Here is a 12,063-nt window from a genome sequence, read left to right on the forward strand (position 1 = left end):
AAATCTACATATGATTATATATAATTGCCTATTATACAAAACAAATGTAAATATTTGTTTACAAAATGTTTTGTTTTTCCAAGTCAGGAATGAATTATATATTATGTCCCTGTTGTCATTTTGCGTTGTACTTAATACAATGTTTTTTTGGGTTAAATGGAAATTCCGTTTTGCCAAATTATATTGTATTTTCACCTATGCTGCATATGTACTGCAAAAATAATAGTTCTTATGAGATTTATGGGATGTATGTCATATGTACAGTTGTGAATTTGGCACCAATCCCTTTCTAACGTGTGCAGAATGAATCAAATGCGATTGATTTCTATATTTGGCAGGGATTTCACTCTTTAATTGCTTGACTTTCCTACTCCAAAGCCTCCTCAAGGATATTTTGTGTGTCACTCACTTATTCCCTTTCACAGAGATTTTTTGAAAATGATACCAAATTTCAATATTCTATATATATCTGCCCCCCCCCTTTTTACTTTTTGTCGTCGATTATAGAGAGAGGGAGAGGAAAATACAATTGTAATGTTATTTATTGCGTGTCAAACATTTATAACGGACAAATTCGTTACATCATTGCGTCTTCCTGATCACCCAATCATGGGCTTATGTCATGATAACTTCTCAGTATTAAGGTTATGCTTCATAGAGTCCATTATGATATAATTTAAAAGGATTTCTCGTGACTTTCTCTTTCTTTATCCTCTTCTTTGTATTCCAATTCCTCTTTTTTCAGCAAAGAGCCTCAAAGAGAGAGAGAGCTTACATTGAAATCTGTGCCGTGAATCATGGCTTGAACTTGATGAATATTATAATTCTTTTTAAAAAAGGAGTCAAAGGGACTGGATTTTTTCATTACAAACATACTAGTTAAATGGGGTACATTGGGCAGGGGCGTAGGCCCTCCAGCCAAATATCCAATTTTCGCAAAAAAAAAATCTTCAAATATATTTTCCAAAACAATTAATTTTTTGTTTGAAGATATCGATTTTTGAATTTTTTTTCCAAATTATTTAGAATTTGAAATTTTTTTGTCAACAGAAAATTATTTATCTGTAAATAGCTATGGAGTTTTGTAATATCCATCGATGGGGATTTTGTCTCAGTGCCAGTTTTAACGTTATCAGGCCTAGGTCAAAGGTACATGTGTAAGGCCGTTTCTTCCATTTTTTTCTATAAAAAATATTTCGAGTATTTTTTATTTCGTTGTAGTCCTTATTTATTCGGTCCAGTCCAGTATTAGTACCCATCCTACTAATCCTTGGGAATGGTATTTCCCACTGTCAGTACAAGAACTGATTAAAGAAATAAAATAAATAAATTTGAGGCGCATCATCAATGATCGAACTGTCTCAATTTTAGAACATATAAGTAAATTAGTTAGTAAATTATTTTGCAGAATCCTTCGAATGTAGTTCTTTAGCAGTTGTCATTATTATTCAATTCCTGAGTAGTGAACACCATTTCCTAAATAGGTTATATTATATTTAAAACTTGATTTTTAACATTCCTGTGTGCTCATAAAAAACATATCATAACCCTTATGATTTGTTGCGTAGTTATAGTTGCGAGTCCTTCTTGGACTCAGAGTAGAATTGGGGATCGACATCCGAGTAATTATAGCAACTGTTCCTGTTTCCTCTTTTTCCTTCCTTTCTTGTTACAGGTGATTGCAGCTGATCTAACGAAACGTCATGAGCATTATTATTACTTCTCTCCTTCACATTCGATAATGATCATTAATGAATATAACAATATTTATCTCCATAATAACAAATTAATTTACCTTTATGACATATAGCCTTTATCATACCATCATTTTAAATTGAATTAAAATATGCAATAGCATATATGAATATACTAAATATAATTTTTCGGCCAAATGTCTCAAATGATCCTTTGGCGAAATGTCGTTCGGTAAATTGTCATAGAACCCTTCTTTTAATAGGAAATAGCGTCGGTAGTAATTTTTGAATTGTCTTTTTGACTAATATTTCCTAGACTTTTGACTCATCATCATGACTCCAAGAATCTGTCGACTTATTTTAATTATAATTTGACTTTAATTAAAATCGAATGTTCCACAAAAAAAAAATATATATTTCACGCTAGTTTGAGTCCTTTATCAGAACATGGTCTGCTTTTGTCTACTTCAGGTTGTTTTTTTTCGAGTTCGACTAATGCTCCAAATACTCCAACACTATTTTTTACATATTAATAATTATCCATGATATTTCACTAACACTGAGGAAGTACATACATAAATCAATGATGGAATAATTAGATACTTATATATTTTCATTGAATGAATTAGTAATATACGTATTTTCATGATTAAGAATATTAACTATCTATATCTTCCTTCAGTCCAAATGCTAACATCAGCAGAATTTCATTAAAATATAATTTAATTATAAAGGGTTTTGATTAATTATTATATATTAAAAGGAATTATCAAAGTCATACACTGAGCACCTCATCTCTATGTATTACTAATAATATGTAATTGATAGGAGAAACGAATGTCGTATAAAGGTTTTTGCATTCAGACGTTGGATTTATTCATTATTAGCGGGTCTACCCGGCATTACGCAAAGTATTGAACTGTAGACGAAAAGAAAACTTTTATGTATCAATATGGGGAGAAAACTCCCCAAATAATCCTCATTCCTCAGTCTTATTTTTTATGAGCACACCACTTACACCTAGTCACTCAACACTTAGGTGTTCTCTCTACAAGAATGAATGAATAATGAAAACAGCTTTAAAAAATGAAAAACATTGTTTAGGTTGCCAACATCACAAAAACTACAATGCTGAAGAGTGCTTCGTATTTACAATCTTAAATATATGTACTTGCCTTTTCTGTTCTTTTTTTAATATGATGTGATAAACCAAGAAGAACTTTAGTCTCTAGAGCGCTCCCTAGCATAGCATTAGCTACACACGCTCGTTGCTAAAATGCATCTATAGTCACATTCTTTATTTTTTATTTTATGTAATCTAATTTCCTTTTCTTTTCAATGTAATTGCAAAAATCCACAGCTGTTCACGAAAAAAATTCGTGAATATTCACATATTTATGAGCTGCCTACATTAATATTGAGCTCCTAAGAAGTTAATTTCCTTCTCTTCTTCTTTCAATTATATTCAAAACCTGACTAAACATTCGTGTCTGCTTATTAAAGACGGATAATAACCTTGAGGGTTTTTTCCAGAGTTATAATTGTAAGTCCTTGTTGAAATCAGAGTAGAATTGGGGATCGACATCGGATTTATTCTTCCTAATACCCTTATTTATTTCCTTCTAACCCTCTTCCCTTGCCACAGCTGATTGTAGCTGCTCTTCTTCAAAACATTCCTCAAATTGTCAGGGTTACCATATTTATTTTAGGTTTTTTTTTTTTTAATTTGCCCAAAATACACTTGATTTTTATCAATATAAAGGAACTTCTCAGACACACATTGAAATACAGGTAAAGCCAGGATACACAAAGATCCTCTCCAGACCTACGAGACATAAGTATAAATACATGACAAAGACGGCATAAAAAAATGTCAAAATTGTTGAAAATTTCTTTATTCAAAAATTTGAATTTCTGGCAAATTGTTCAAAAAAGTATTTCATTAAATTTTCTTTATAAAAAAAAAAATTTGACGGTAATTGTCGACTTTTACAAAAAAAAAAAAAAAAAAAATTAATAAAAATAACTCCCAAGTTTGACTAAATTTTTATTTGTCTTCTAAAAAAATAGTAATTATTCTCTCAACTCTTCCTATTCCAAAAAAAGAAGGTTTCTTTCAAATTGGCATTCCTAAAAAAATAATTAAGTTATTTCTCAATTTTGTCTTCTCGCCCTTTTTTTAAATTGTATTTCTCAAATTTGGCAATTATAAAATTAAAATCTACCAAAGAAAAATCATAGGAATGACCTTGAGGATATATAAATATTTATTATGTAGGGTGAAAAATGCTAAATTTACAATTCGTTTCATACAATATAACAGAAACTGTCTTTATAAGAAGTTATTAACTCTTATATTTTTAATACAAAACCTCCTCCCAGAAAATAGATCCAATCACTTCTCTGCTTAGACTCATAAATCATGAAATATTTTATCTTTTTTTTATTTTACTTCATTTCAATATTATGCTGTTTCATCAATCAGTGAATTTAAGTCGAGTTTCAAGTAACTATTTGATTATTACACGTAAATTCATATATATATACTAGGTGTTATTTATTAATCTAAACATATAATATGTTCAAAATTGTATTTATTATATCTATGAGTTAACAATTTTTTTTAGCTGAAAATAGTTTAATTTGCTTATTTCAATATTATTAATAAACGAAAATGGATTAATGACTGACTGGATCGAATTGTTGTGATGTGATTGTGTATGATTAATTTATATTAAAGAACAATCCTGAGCTGTTAATGATATCATATTCACATTATACAATATTAACTTATCTTTGCTACTATTTTCATTCCTTGCTTCGAGTCAGACAATATGTATGTAATTAATTACTATGTATAATATGATAACACTAATAATAACATATTTCGAAATGTGACTCATTCGCAAATTAGAGATTCAACAGTACCTACTACATCAGACGCGTCCACAGGGGGTGGCCTGGATAGGGTGTAGCCCCCCTCAGATTAAGAAATTTTTTCGGGAACAGCTGTAGATTTTTAATTTATTTTTTCAAAAAATTATAATAATTATTTTATTTTTTCAAAAAAATTAACTTTTTCTTGGATTTTGAAAAAAAAATTAAATATTAGAGTTTTTCTTTTTGAAATTTTTTTCAAAAAATTTAAGATTTGGAATTTTATTTTTGAAATCTTTTTCAAAAAACTAACTTTTTGTGTACAACTGTAGATTTTTGAAATTTTGGTCCAAAAAATATTTAATATTTGAAATTTCTTCCCCCATTAAAAAAATATATTCCTTTGAATGCCCCTGTAAATTTTATGTCAATTATGCAATTCTGGATTCATGTAGTTTTCTCCTTCAAATCAATAAATCAAATACATAATACTAACTAAATTATCAGAATACATATTATTAGCATAATCCAGTAGGTGAACATTTTTTATCTATTAATAGGCCCCTGACTACGTAAAGAAACCTTTGAAAGGGCTGTTTCGATTCTGATGACATAATTAATTAAATCTACATACAAAGGTAAATTCTTTTTTATGGTTGTGCCTTTATCGGTCTAGAGGTTTCGGTTCTTGAACCACTAGAACTGGAACCGACAAAGTCGGCCGACACCGCAATATATTGCTTATCGGTCTCGGTACTTTTTCCTATATATAATATAAAAATAAAATGTTATATATATTATAAGAAATAAATTAGCTTTAATCAATAAGTTTTTTTTTTTTTTTTTTTGTGAAATTGCAGCTTTTTCGAAGGACTTATTTACGTCACCTGAGTGAATCAGTTTTATCTGAGTTCTAAATAACTAAGGGCTTCTTATGGATCTGGAGAAGTTGTTATAGGCACCTGACGGTGTAAATAAATGGAGGGGGATTATGGTTCCAGGTATGCTACTAACTTGTCGGGTCCGTCCCTATAATATGATGAGTATAATATTTTTTAAGCCTAATGTTTCCCAAACTTTACTATACCAAGCCCCCAGACTAATACATTCCTAGCTGCTGACCCCTTTACACAAAACATGTGTAGTATATATGTGTAGAATGAAACCAATCCTCAATTCTCCATCTTCCTGTCCCCTCTAGCCTACCCTTACGGTCCCCACTTAAAAAACAATTGTCTTAAGCAACCTTAGCTTTCGGGGCCCCTGTCGGGACTTGGGACACTACGCACTCTGGGTATAAGGTAACTGTGGACCTGTTTGTATTCTATTATCATTTCTTGGGTCCGAATTTCCTAGTGAAGTCCCTGTTACCAAACTGAGTCTTTATAAAAAAGAACCGAGACCAAAACCGATAAAACCTAAGCAAAACGCTGAAATGAAAGAAAGGTAACCAGGACCGATATAACCGCTGAACCTGAACCAGGCACCCCCTTGTTCATTTAAAAAAAACAGGAATTACGTATTAATTGTATGTGACGGCTAATGAATAAATAATATATTCAACTCATAATTTCTTCAAAATGAAGCCATACATAATCATTTATTAAGTAGAATGGGGTTGCGTGATTTTTTAGTTAAAAAAGTTCCGTGTATATTTGTGACGCTGCATTTAGTTCTCTCTAATTAGTTTAAGTTAAAAATAAACCTCATTATTCAATCCATTTAAAATAATATACGGTTTATTCGTATCATTATTGTCTAATTCTCCAATAGTATCCTACTCACTTTTATCATATCAAATGATGATCATAGGTTTCCCTTTGCCTTAATTAAGGGAGCAATGCACACACATATTAAGAGCTTTTAGTTTTAATGAAAGTGTCAAAGAAAATACTAGTGAGACATATTGATTAGTCACAATGTTTCCTACTCTAATATAGTAAGAAATAAATAGTAGGATATGCCAATAGCGCCACCTGCAAATGAGGTAAAAATCCCTTACCACTCGCCCATTTTTTTAAAATTATATTTTATTATAACCCGTATAAGGAACTCTTACACACACAAGGGTTTGACCGTATGCTTCTTGCTAGAGATTATTGAACGATGTTGTAGAGGCAATGCAATGAACAGAGCGAGTTTATTTCACTCGAAGTCACTATTAGCAATTAAATAAAATATTATGTAGTCTGTAGAATAAATAAAACTTGACAGTACGCACGACTCAGTAATAACTCATAAGAATGTTTTTTACTCATTTTATTAATTTACAAACCCGTCATTATGACCAATAAGAAAAAAAAAACAGGCGAGAAATAGTATTGGACCCACAACTGAATAAAGAACAGAGTTTAACTATACATAAAACTTCTACAGAAAATGAAGTCATCAAAACATATCCACATGTTATAATTACAAATTTTTAAGCCTCAGACCAGAACGAGAGAGGCAACTGGATCCACTTACATTCATAAAGAAAAAAATATTTTAATCATTTGTACTTATGAGAATTGAGTATGTAGACTTTCTAGTAAAGTTAGAAGAGACCAACAACACGTGAAGGGTCAAGATTTATTGTTTTTTTCGTTATTTTTAAGTATATATATTTTTTTAATATAATGGGAGTGAACAATAGTAGTAGTAGTGATATAGGACAAAAAAAACTCTTCGGGAGGGAGAAAATTACAAAGTGAATATATTATTTGTGATAGGTAAATGCTAATCTTCGTGGTAATACGAAAATATAACTGAGAAAAAAATACCTTCACCACACAGCGTCACAAAAATAATATAATATGTACATTTCTTTCTATTGTATGTTTAAGAGGGGAGAGAATTCTGCAATTTTTAAGTGAACATGTATGTCTGTACGTACTCTCATCTATAAAAAAAATGTATTAAGGTAGAGAAATAATTCTTGTACAACAAGACGAGATCTTTAAAAGAAGTTAAGATATAAAAAAGTCTGAGTAAAATGAACCATTGAAAAAAAAATAACATTAGGATGAAGAAACCACTCAAGGCGCGTCATCGCCAGACTCTCCTCTTCAAAGGATGTGACGAGCGTGGCGAAGCTGCTAGACAGGAAATTGACAAATCCAGTAAAGAGAGGTAGGGGGGGGGAAGGTTATTTTCATTATTATTATAATAATTAAACAACAATTTTCTTATTCCCCCCCCCCATATAGATGAATAATAATTTCAGGGGGTAGTGGCAAAGGGTTACACTCTTGGAAAAAAATGAGAAAGAAAATAATAAGAGGGGAAAGTTATGGGAGAAAGTCGGAAGAGAGCATCATCATCACTGTGTGTTGTTCAAATATCATCTCTAGTAAACAAGTGCCACACGCACGCACAAATCCCCGGTAGATTTTTTTGTTCTATTTGGCCTTTAGAAAAAATATGAATGCCCAATGTAGGAAAAGGGGGTAACTTCTTCATTAGTGTTCTATATATATATTTTATAATATATAAGTAGTAGTTTAAATGTATCTTTTTAAAAAAGTTCATTGTATGAAAGTTGGGTATTAAATAATAATATAAATTGGGATGATGTTATATGATTCTCATAATGCTTGCTGCTGCAGAGTCTTCTTGATCTAAGCGTCTTCTTCATCCTCTTCTTCCTCACCTTCACCCTCTTCCTCTTCTGTAAAAGAAAAACAAAACATAAACATTAGCATAGATATAAATGAATCAAAAAGGATTCTTTCCATGATTATTTACAGGTGATGATGCATTCTCAAAAAAAAAAAAAAAAAAAAAAAAAAGGGGGGGAACAAAAATATTAAATAGAAAAATCAAAAATGGCGGAAAATTAATTTAAATTTGTTAAGAAAATGGTAGATTTATAGATTGTAATGGATAATTTTAAATGCTTCTCGTTGAGCCTCAAGTGGTATCTCATCTCTGTATCCTTTACCTTCTCCTTCTTCGTCCTCTCCCTCTTCATCGATGTCTTCCTCTCCCTCTTCGTCTCCGAGTCCCTCTTCGTCCTCTAACTCTTCCTCCTCATCTTCATCTTCCTCATCTTCGACCACTCCGTTTTCAGTCTCATCTTCTGTGGCTGCCGCCTTGGAGGAACCGTTGGACTCGGACTTTTTCATCTTTTTGGATTCGTCCGTTTCGGTCTGCAAAATAAAGGATCAAAGGTTAGGATATGGAGACTCAAGAGCCGGTTTGTCACTTACTTCTGCTGCTCTTTTAGTTCCTTTAAGTTCCTCAACGGTTTTCTCACCGGTAGCGGCGGTCACGGCTTCTGTTTCGGACATGTTGTTGTTATACGAATGGAGACGGAATGCGAGGGTTAACGAGGAATGTCCAACAATAGGAGCGAATCAACTGAACTTTGAATTGTTAGTGCCAAAAGAAGGGACTAGTAAACTTAACTTTTTGAGTGAACAATAACAAAGTTTGTAAAATAAATTATGATCCGGACTGAAAATCCTAACATATAACTTTAAACTTTGAAGTAAAAAAGAAGCGGCAAACAAACACCTGCCATTGGCTCTCTCCCGCGCCGACCTCATCTCTCATTGGCTCTCTAATACTTATCTTCTTTCTTGCCCTTTTTTCTACTAAATCCTCATTTTCAGGGTTCGGAAATTATTTTTTATAGACTTTAAAAAATATTATCTATAGAATCCTGTTTTTAAATTTAGGATCGGAAGTCCTTGACATACCGGAGCGGGGGGTTCGAGACTACATTTTCAAAGTTATTATTGATTTTGGGAACAAGAGAATAAAACATCAGCTGCTCTCTCCTTTTCCCTTTCCTTTCAGCTGTTGACGACGAAATGGTAAGACCTCTCTCTTCTCCTCCTTCCATCCTCCTCGATTTGCCCAGGATTTTGAGTAACATGCAGACTACTTCCCCGTCTAATCGTTAATTAGATCCTGGAAAATGAAATTGCCTCTATGGGGATTGATTCGGTGAGGAGTTACTCGCTCCTCTCCGACCTCTCATCCTGGCACAAATCCCCTTCCTATTACTCATATATTAATGTGACTATAGACGTGATTTATATTAATGATTGACTCCTTCCGTCTCTAGGTTAACATTCCCAAGCTTCGCCGGACTTATTGTCCTAGCTGCAATCACCATGAAAAGTTCAAGGTGACTCAATACAAAAAGTCCCAGGAATCCAAGTTTGCACAGGGTCGTCGGCGTTACGACAGGAAGCAACAGGGTTTTGGAGGTCAGTCCAAGCCTATTTTGCGAAAAAAGGCAAAAACTACCAAGAAGATTGTGCTGCGTTTGGAGTGCAGCAAGTGCAAGAGACGTCAACAAGTTCCTTTGAAGAGAACGAAGCATTTCGAACTTGGAGGAGACAAGAAACGTAAAGGACAAATGATCCAGTTCTAAATTTTGTTATCACCACACTTCTATACCTTATGGAATAAAACCATTTATATACAAACAGACTCAAATCTTATCTAGTTAATTATGTATTTCAATTTATTATTTGTCAATATCATTACTAGGAAAAGTGATCTTGGATTCCTTTCTCTTCCATAAGAATATGACTGTACAATCATAGTCTGGAGAGGTGGGGATGTTGAGACTCATTCCTCTCTGTCGTATAAGGGTCATAAGCTGATGTTTCTCGAAGGGGCATCGACTATAAACGTCGTAGCATTGACTAGGTTGTGCATATCCAAGCCTAGCGGCAAGTTGTAGCTGAATGTGTTGAGATTTAAATACAAGTTTGGGAGAGATTGCTTCTGCGATTATACGTTCATCCCAAGTTCTCTCCGGAGAAGGGATACTGTGGATAATACAAATAAGTTTTTTTATACATTCACTCGTATCCTGTACGCTTGATTCTCTCAACTCCTCCTCAATTTGACTATCATCTGAAATTGAGAATGAAAAGATGGGTAAATCATTATCGTTTAATTAATACATAATTAGGGAATTATGCTGCCAATGCCAGAGGAATGAAGCATAATGCGTTTCTATTTTTATAATTGATAGTACATCCTTTAGAATGTACATTTAACAATTCCCTACAACATACTCGGCTTCAAGTGTTTGTGTCTCGTACGCGGGTATAACTTTATTATTCTTTAATAAAGGTAATATTAATATCAAGACACGGTAGAGTTTTCCATCTCTCTTACTTTTAAAAAAGATAATTGATATTTATGCTACAAGAGATTTCTTAGCTATAATAATACTACACATTCCTTCCTACTGTTTCTGATAAAAGGTATTACTTAAGTACATACTGTAAAAACCCTGTATATCTAGCTATGAATAATTTATTGGATACATGATACAAACGTACACTTATAATAAAATATGACAAACACATTAGATTAGTTCTATGTCTACAATTTTGGCATTGGAGCCACCACGTTGTACAACACTCCATTAATACTATACACAACGCGATGATTTTATTGTTGTCAGTTTTCTTTGTGTCTTTCTCTCTCCCTTTACTATCTTAGTTAATATCGACCTATTTAATGTATAATAATGTACCCGCGTTAATTTTTTTGTAGACCTACAACTATACAGTAGCCTTGCTTATAACATCTTGAAAAGTAGAGGTTGAATGGTTATTGGTTATTACTTAATACAATCAATCTCCTAGATTCATTTATATGTCTACTAATGATTATTTAGTTAGTTAGAAAAGAAGAGAAGTAATGTTATAGTTAGTTGGTGTTGTTGTTGTTGTACTCTTTCCTTCTTTTTAAGGTGAATGATCTATGTTCCAAAATGAGGTAGAAATTGTCCAATGTGAGTATGAAATTCCTCATAGCACAAAAAGGAAATCAATAGTAAAAGACTTTCCTCCTATGATTTGTATAATATGTTGTTGTTGTATGTACGTAAGACGAATAGGAATGGCGTATGGTGGTTGTAAACGGTTTACTACACATACATACAACTACTAGGATATAGTACTATTCGATAGTAAAATAGTATTATACTATGCGCGGTTTTTAGACAGTGGATTACTCTGCTTGGGTATAACTTATAATAATATCTTTTATATTTTTCTTTCTTACTTGGAAGTATAGCGTGGGTAAAAACAGCTTTAGATAAACTTCTGAGGGCAGTATCTATTGAGAAGGATGAGGGAGGAGTTGGTAGGTGATAGGTGGAGGATACCTGAAGTACGGAGAACTCCAGACTTAGTATGAAAATGTACAAGTACACAGCCACGAAACTTAACTCCATTTTGACGTATCACGTTTTTTCTCTTTTAAATCCATACTGCGAATGGAATTCAATCCCGTTGATTTCTGCAGAAATCAAAAATAAAAACCATAAAAGTTATGTAATGAGCCAAACCATTGTGTCTTAAGAGGAAGACCGCTCCTTACAAAATTGTTCATTGTACGTACATGATGCATACGGTAAACCTTGGACTCATTACTAATTTGCATCCCTATCTCCCACTTAACTCATTAAGAAACCTCCCACATTTGAACTCTGATTATTTGTTTATTACAATGAAGAGTTACAAATCTCTCTTGA

The 12,063-nt window shown here is 32.5% G+C and overlaps 2 protein-coding genes across 3 annotated transcripts; both read right to left on the bottom strand.

The window, feature by feature from the left end:
• Positions 1 to 6,815: 6,815 nt before the first annotated feature.
• Positions 6,816 to 9,313, bottom strand: LOC121121093 (uncharacterized). The gene is made up of 3 exons (XM_040715972.2): positions 8,762 to 9,313; positions 8,494 to 8,701; positions 6,816 to 8,220 (listed from the first exon to the last, which is right to left on the bottom strand). The coding sequence occupies exons 1-3, from the start codon at positions 8,840 to 8,842 to the stop codon at positions 8,171 to 8,173; spliced, it is 339 nt and encodes a 112-aa protein (XP_040571906.1). The 5' UTR covers positions 8,843 to 9,313; the 3' UTR covers positions 6,816 to 8,170.
• Positions 9,314 to 10,003: 690 nt separating this feature from the next.
• Positions 10,004 to 12,063, bottom strand: LOC121121092 (uncharacterized). Of its 2 annotated transcripts, none has more exons than XM_040715971.2 (3): positions 11,931 to 12,063; positions 11,592 to 11,828; positions 10,004 to 10,427 (listed from the first exon to the last, which is right to left on the bottom strand). In XM_040715971.2, exons 2-3 carry the CDS (start codon positions 11,761 to 11,763, stop codon positions 10,033 to 10,035), a joined length of 567 nt encoding a protein of 188 aa, XP_040571905.1. In that variant the 5' UTR covers positions 11,764 to 11,828; positions 11,931 to 12,063; the 3' UTR covers positions 10,004 to 10,032. The 2 variants fall into 2 exon arrangements, with proteins under 2 accessions (XP_040571905.1, XP_071745528.1); XM_071889427.1 differs by having other exon boundaries at positions 11,910 to 12,056.

This window comes from Lepeophtheirus salmonis, chromosome 6, assembly GCF_016086655.4.
Source record: "Lepeophtheirus salmonis chromosome 6, UVic_Lsal_1.4, whole genome shotgun sequence".
In the NCBI taxonomy this organism is placed as follows: domain Eukaryota; kingdom Metazoa; phylum Arthropoda; class Copepoda; order Siphonostomatoida; family Caligidae; genus Lepeophtheirus; species Lepeophtheirus salmonis.

What these genes read in the sequence shown, in the direction of transcription:
- LOC121121093 (XM_040715972.2), bottom strand. Translation starts at nt 8,842, where the DNA reads ATGTCCGAAACAGAAGCCGTGACCGCCGCTACCGGTGAGAAAACCGTT. An exon ending in GAACTAAAAGAGCAGCAGAA is followed by an intron (nt 8,702 to 8,761) that starts GTAAGTGACAAA and finishes TTTATTTTGCAG; the next exon opens with ACCGAAACGGACGAATCCAA. An exon ending in AGAGGACGAAGAAGGAGAAG is followed by an intron (nt 8,221 to 8,493) that starts GTAAAGGATACA and finishes TTTCTTTTACAG; the next exon opens with AAGAGGAAGAGGGTGAAGGT.
- LOC121121092 (XM_040715971.2), bottom strand. Translation starts at nt 11,763, where the DNA reads ATGGAGTTAAGTTTCGTGGCTGTGTACTTGTACATTTTCATACTAAGT. An exon ending in TACCCACGCTATACTTCCAA is followed by an intron (nt 10,428 to 11,591) that starts GTAAGAAAGAAA and finishes TCTCAATTTCAG; the next exon opens with ATGATAGTCAAATTGAGGAG.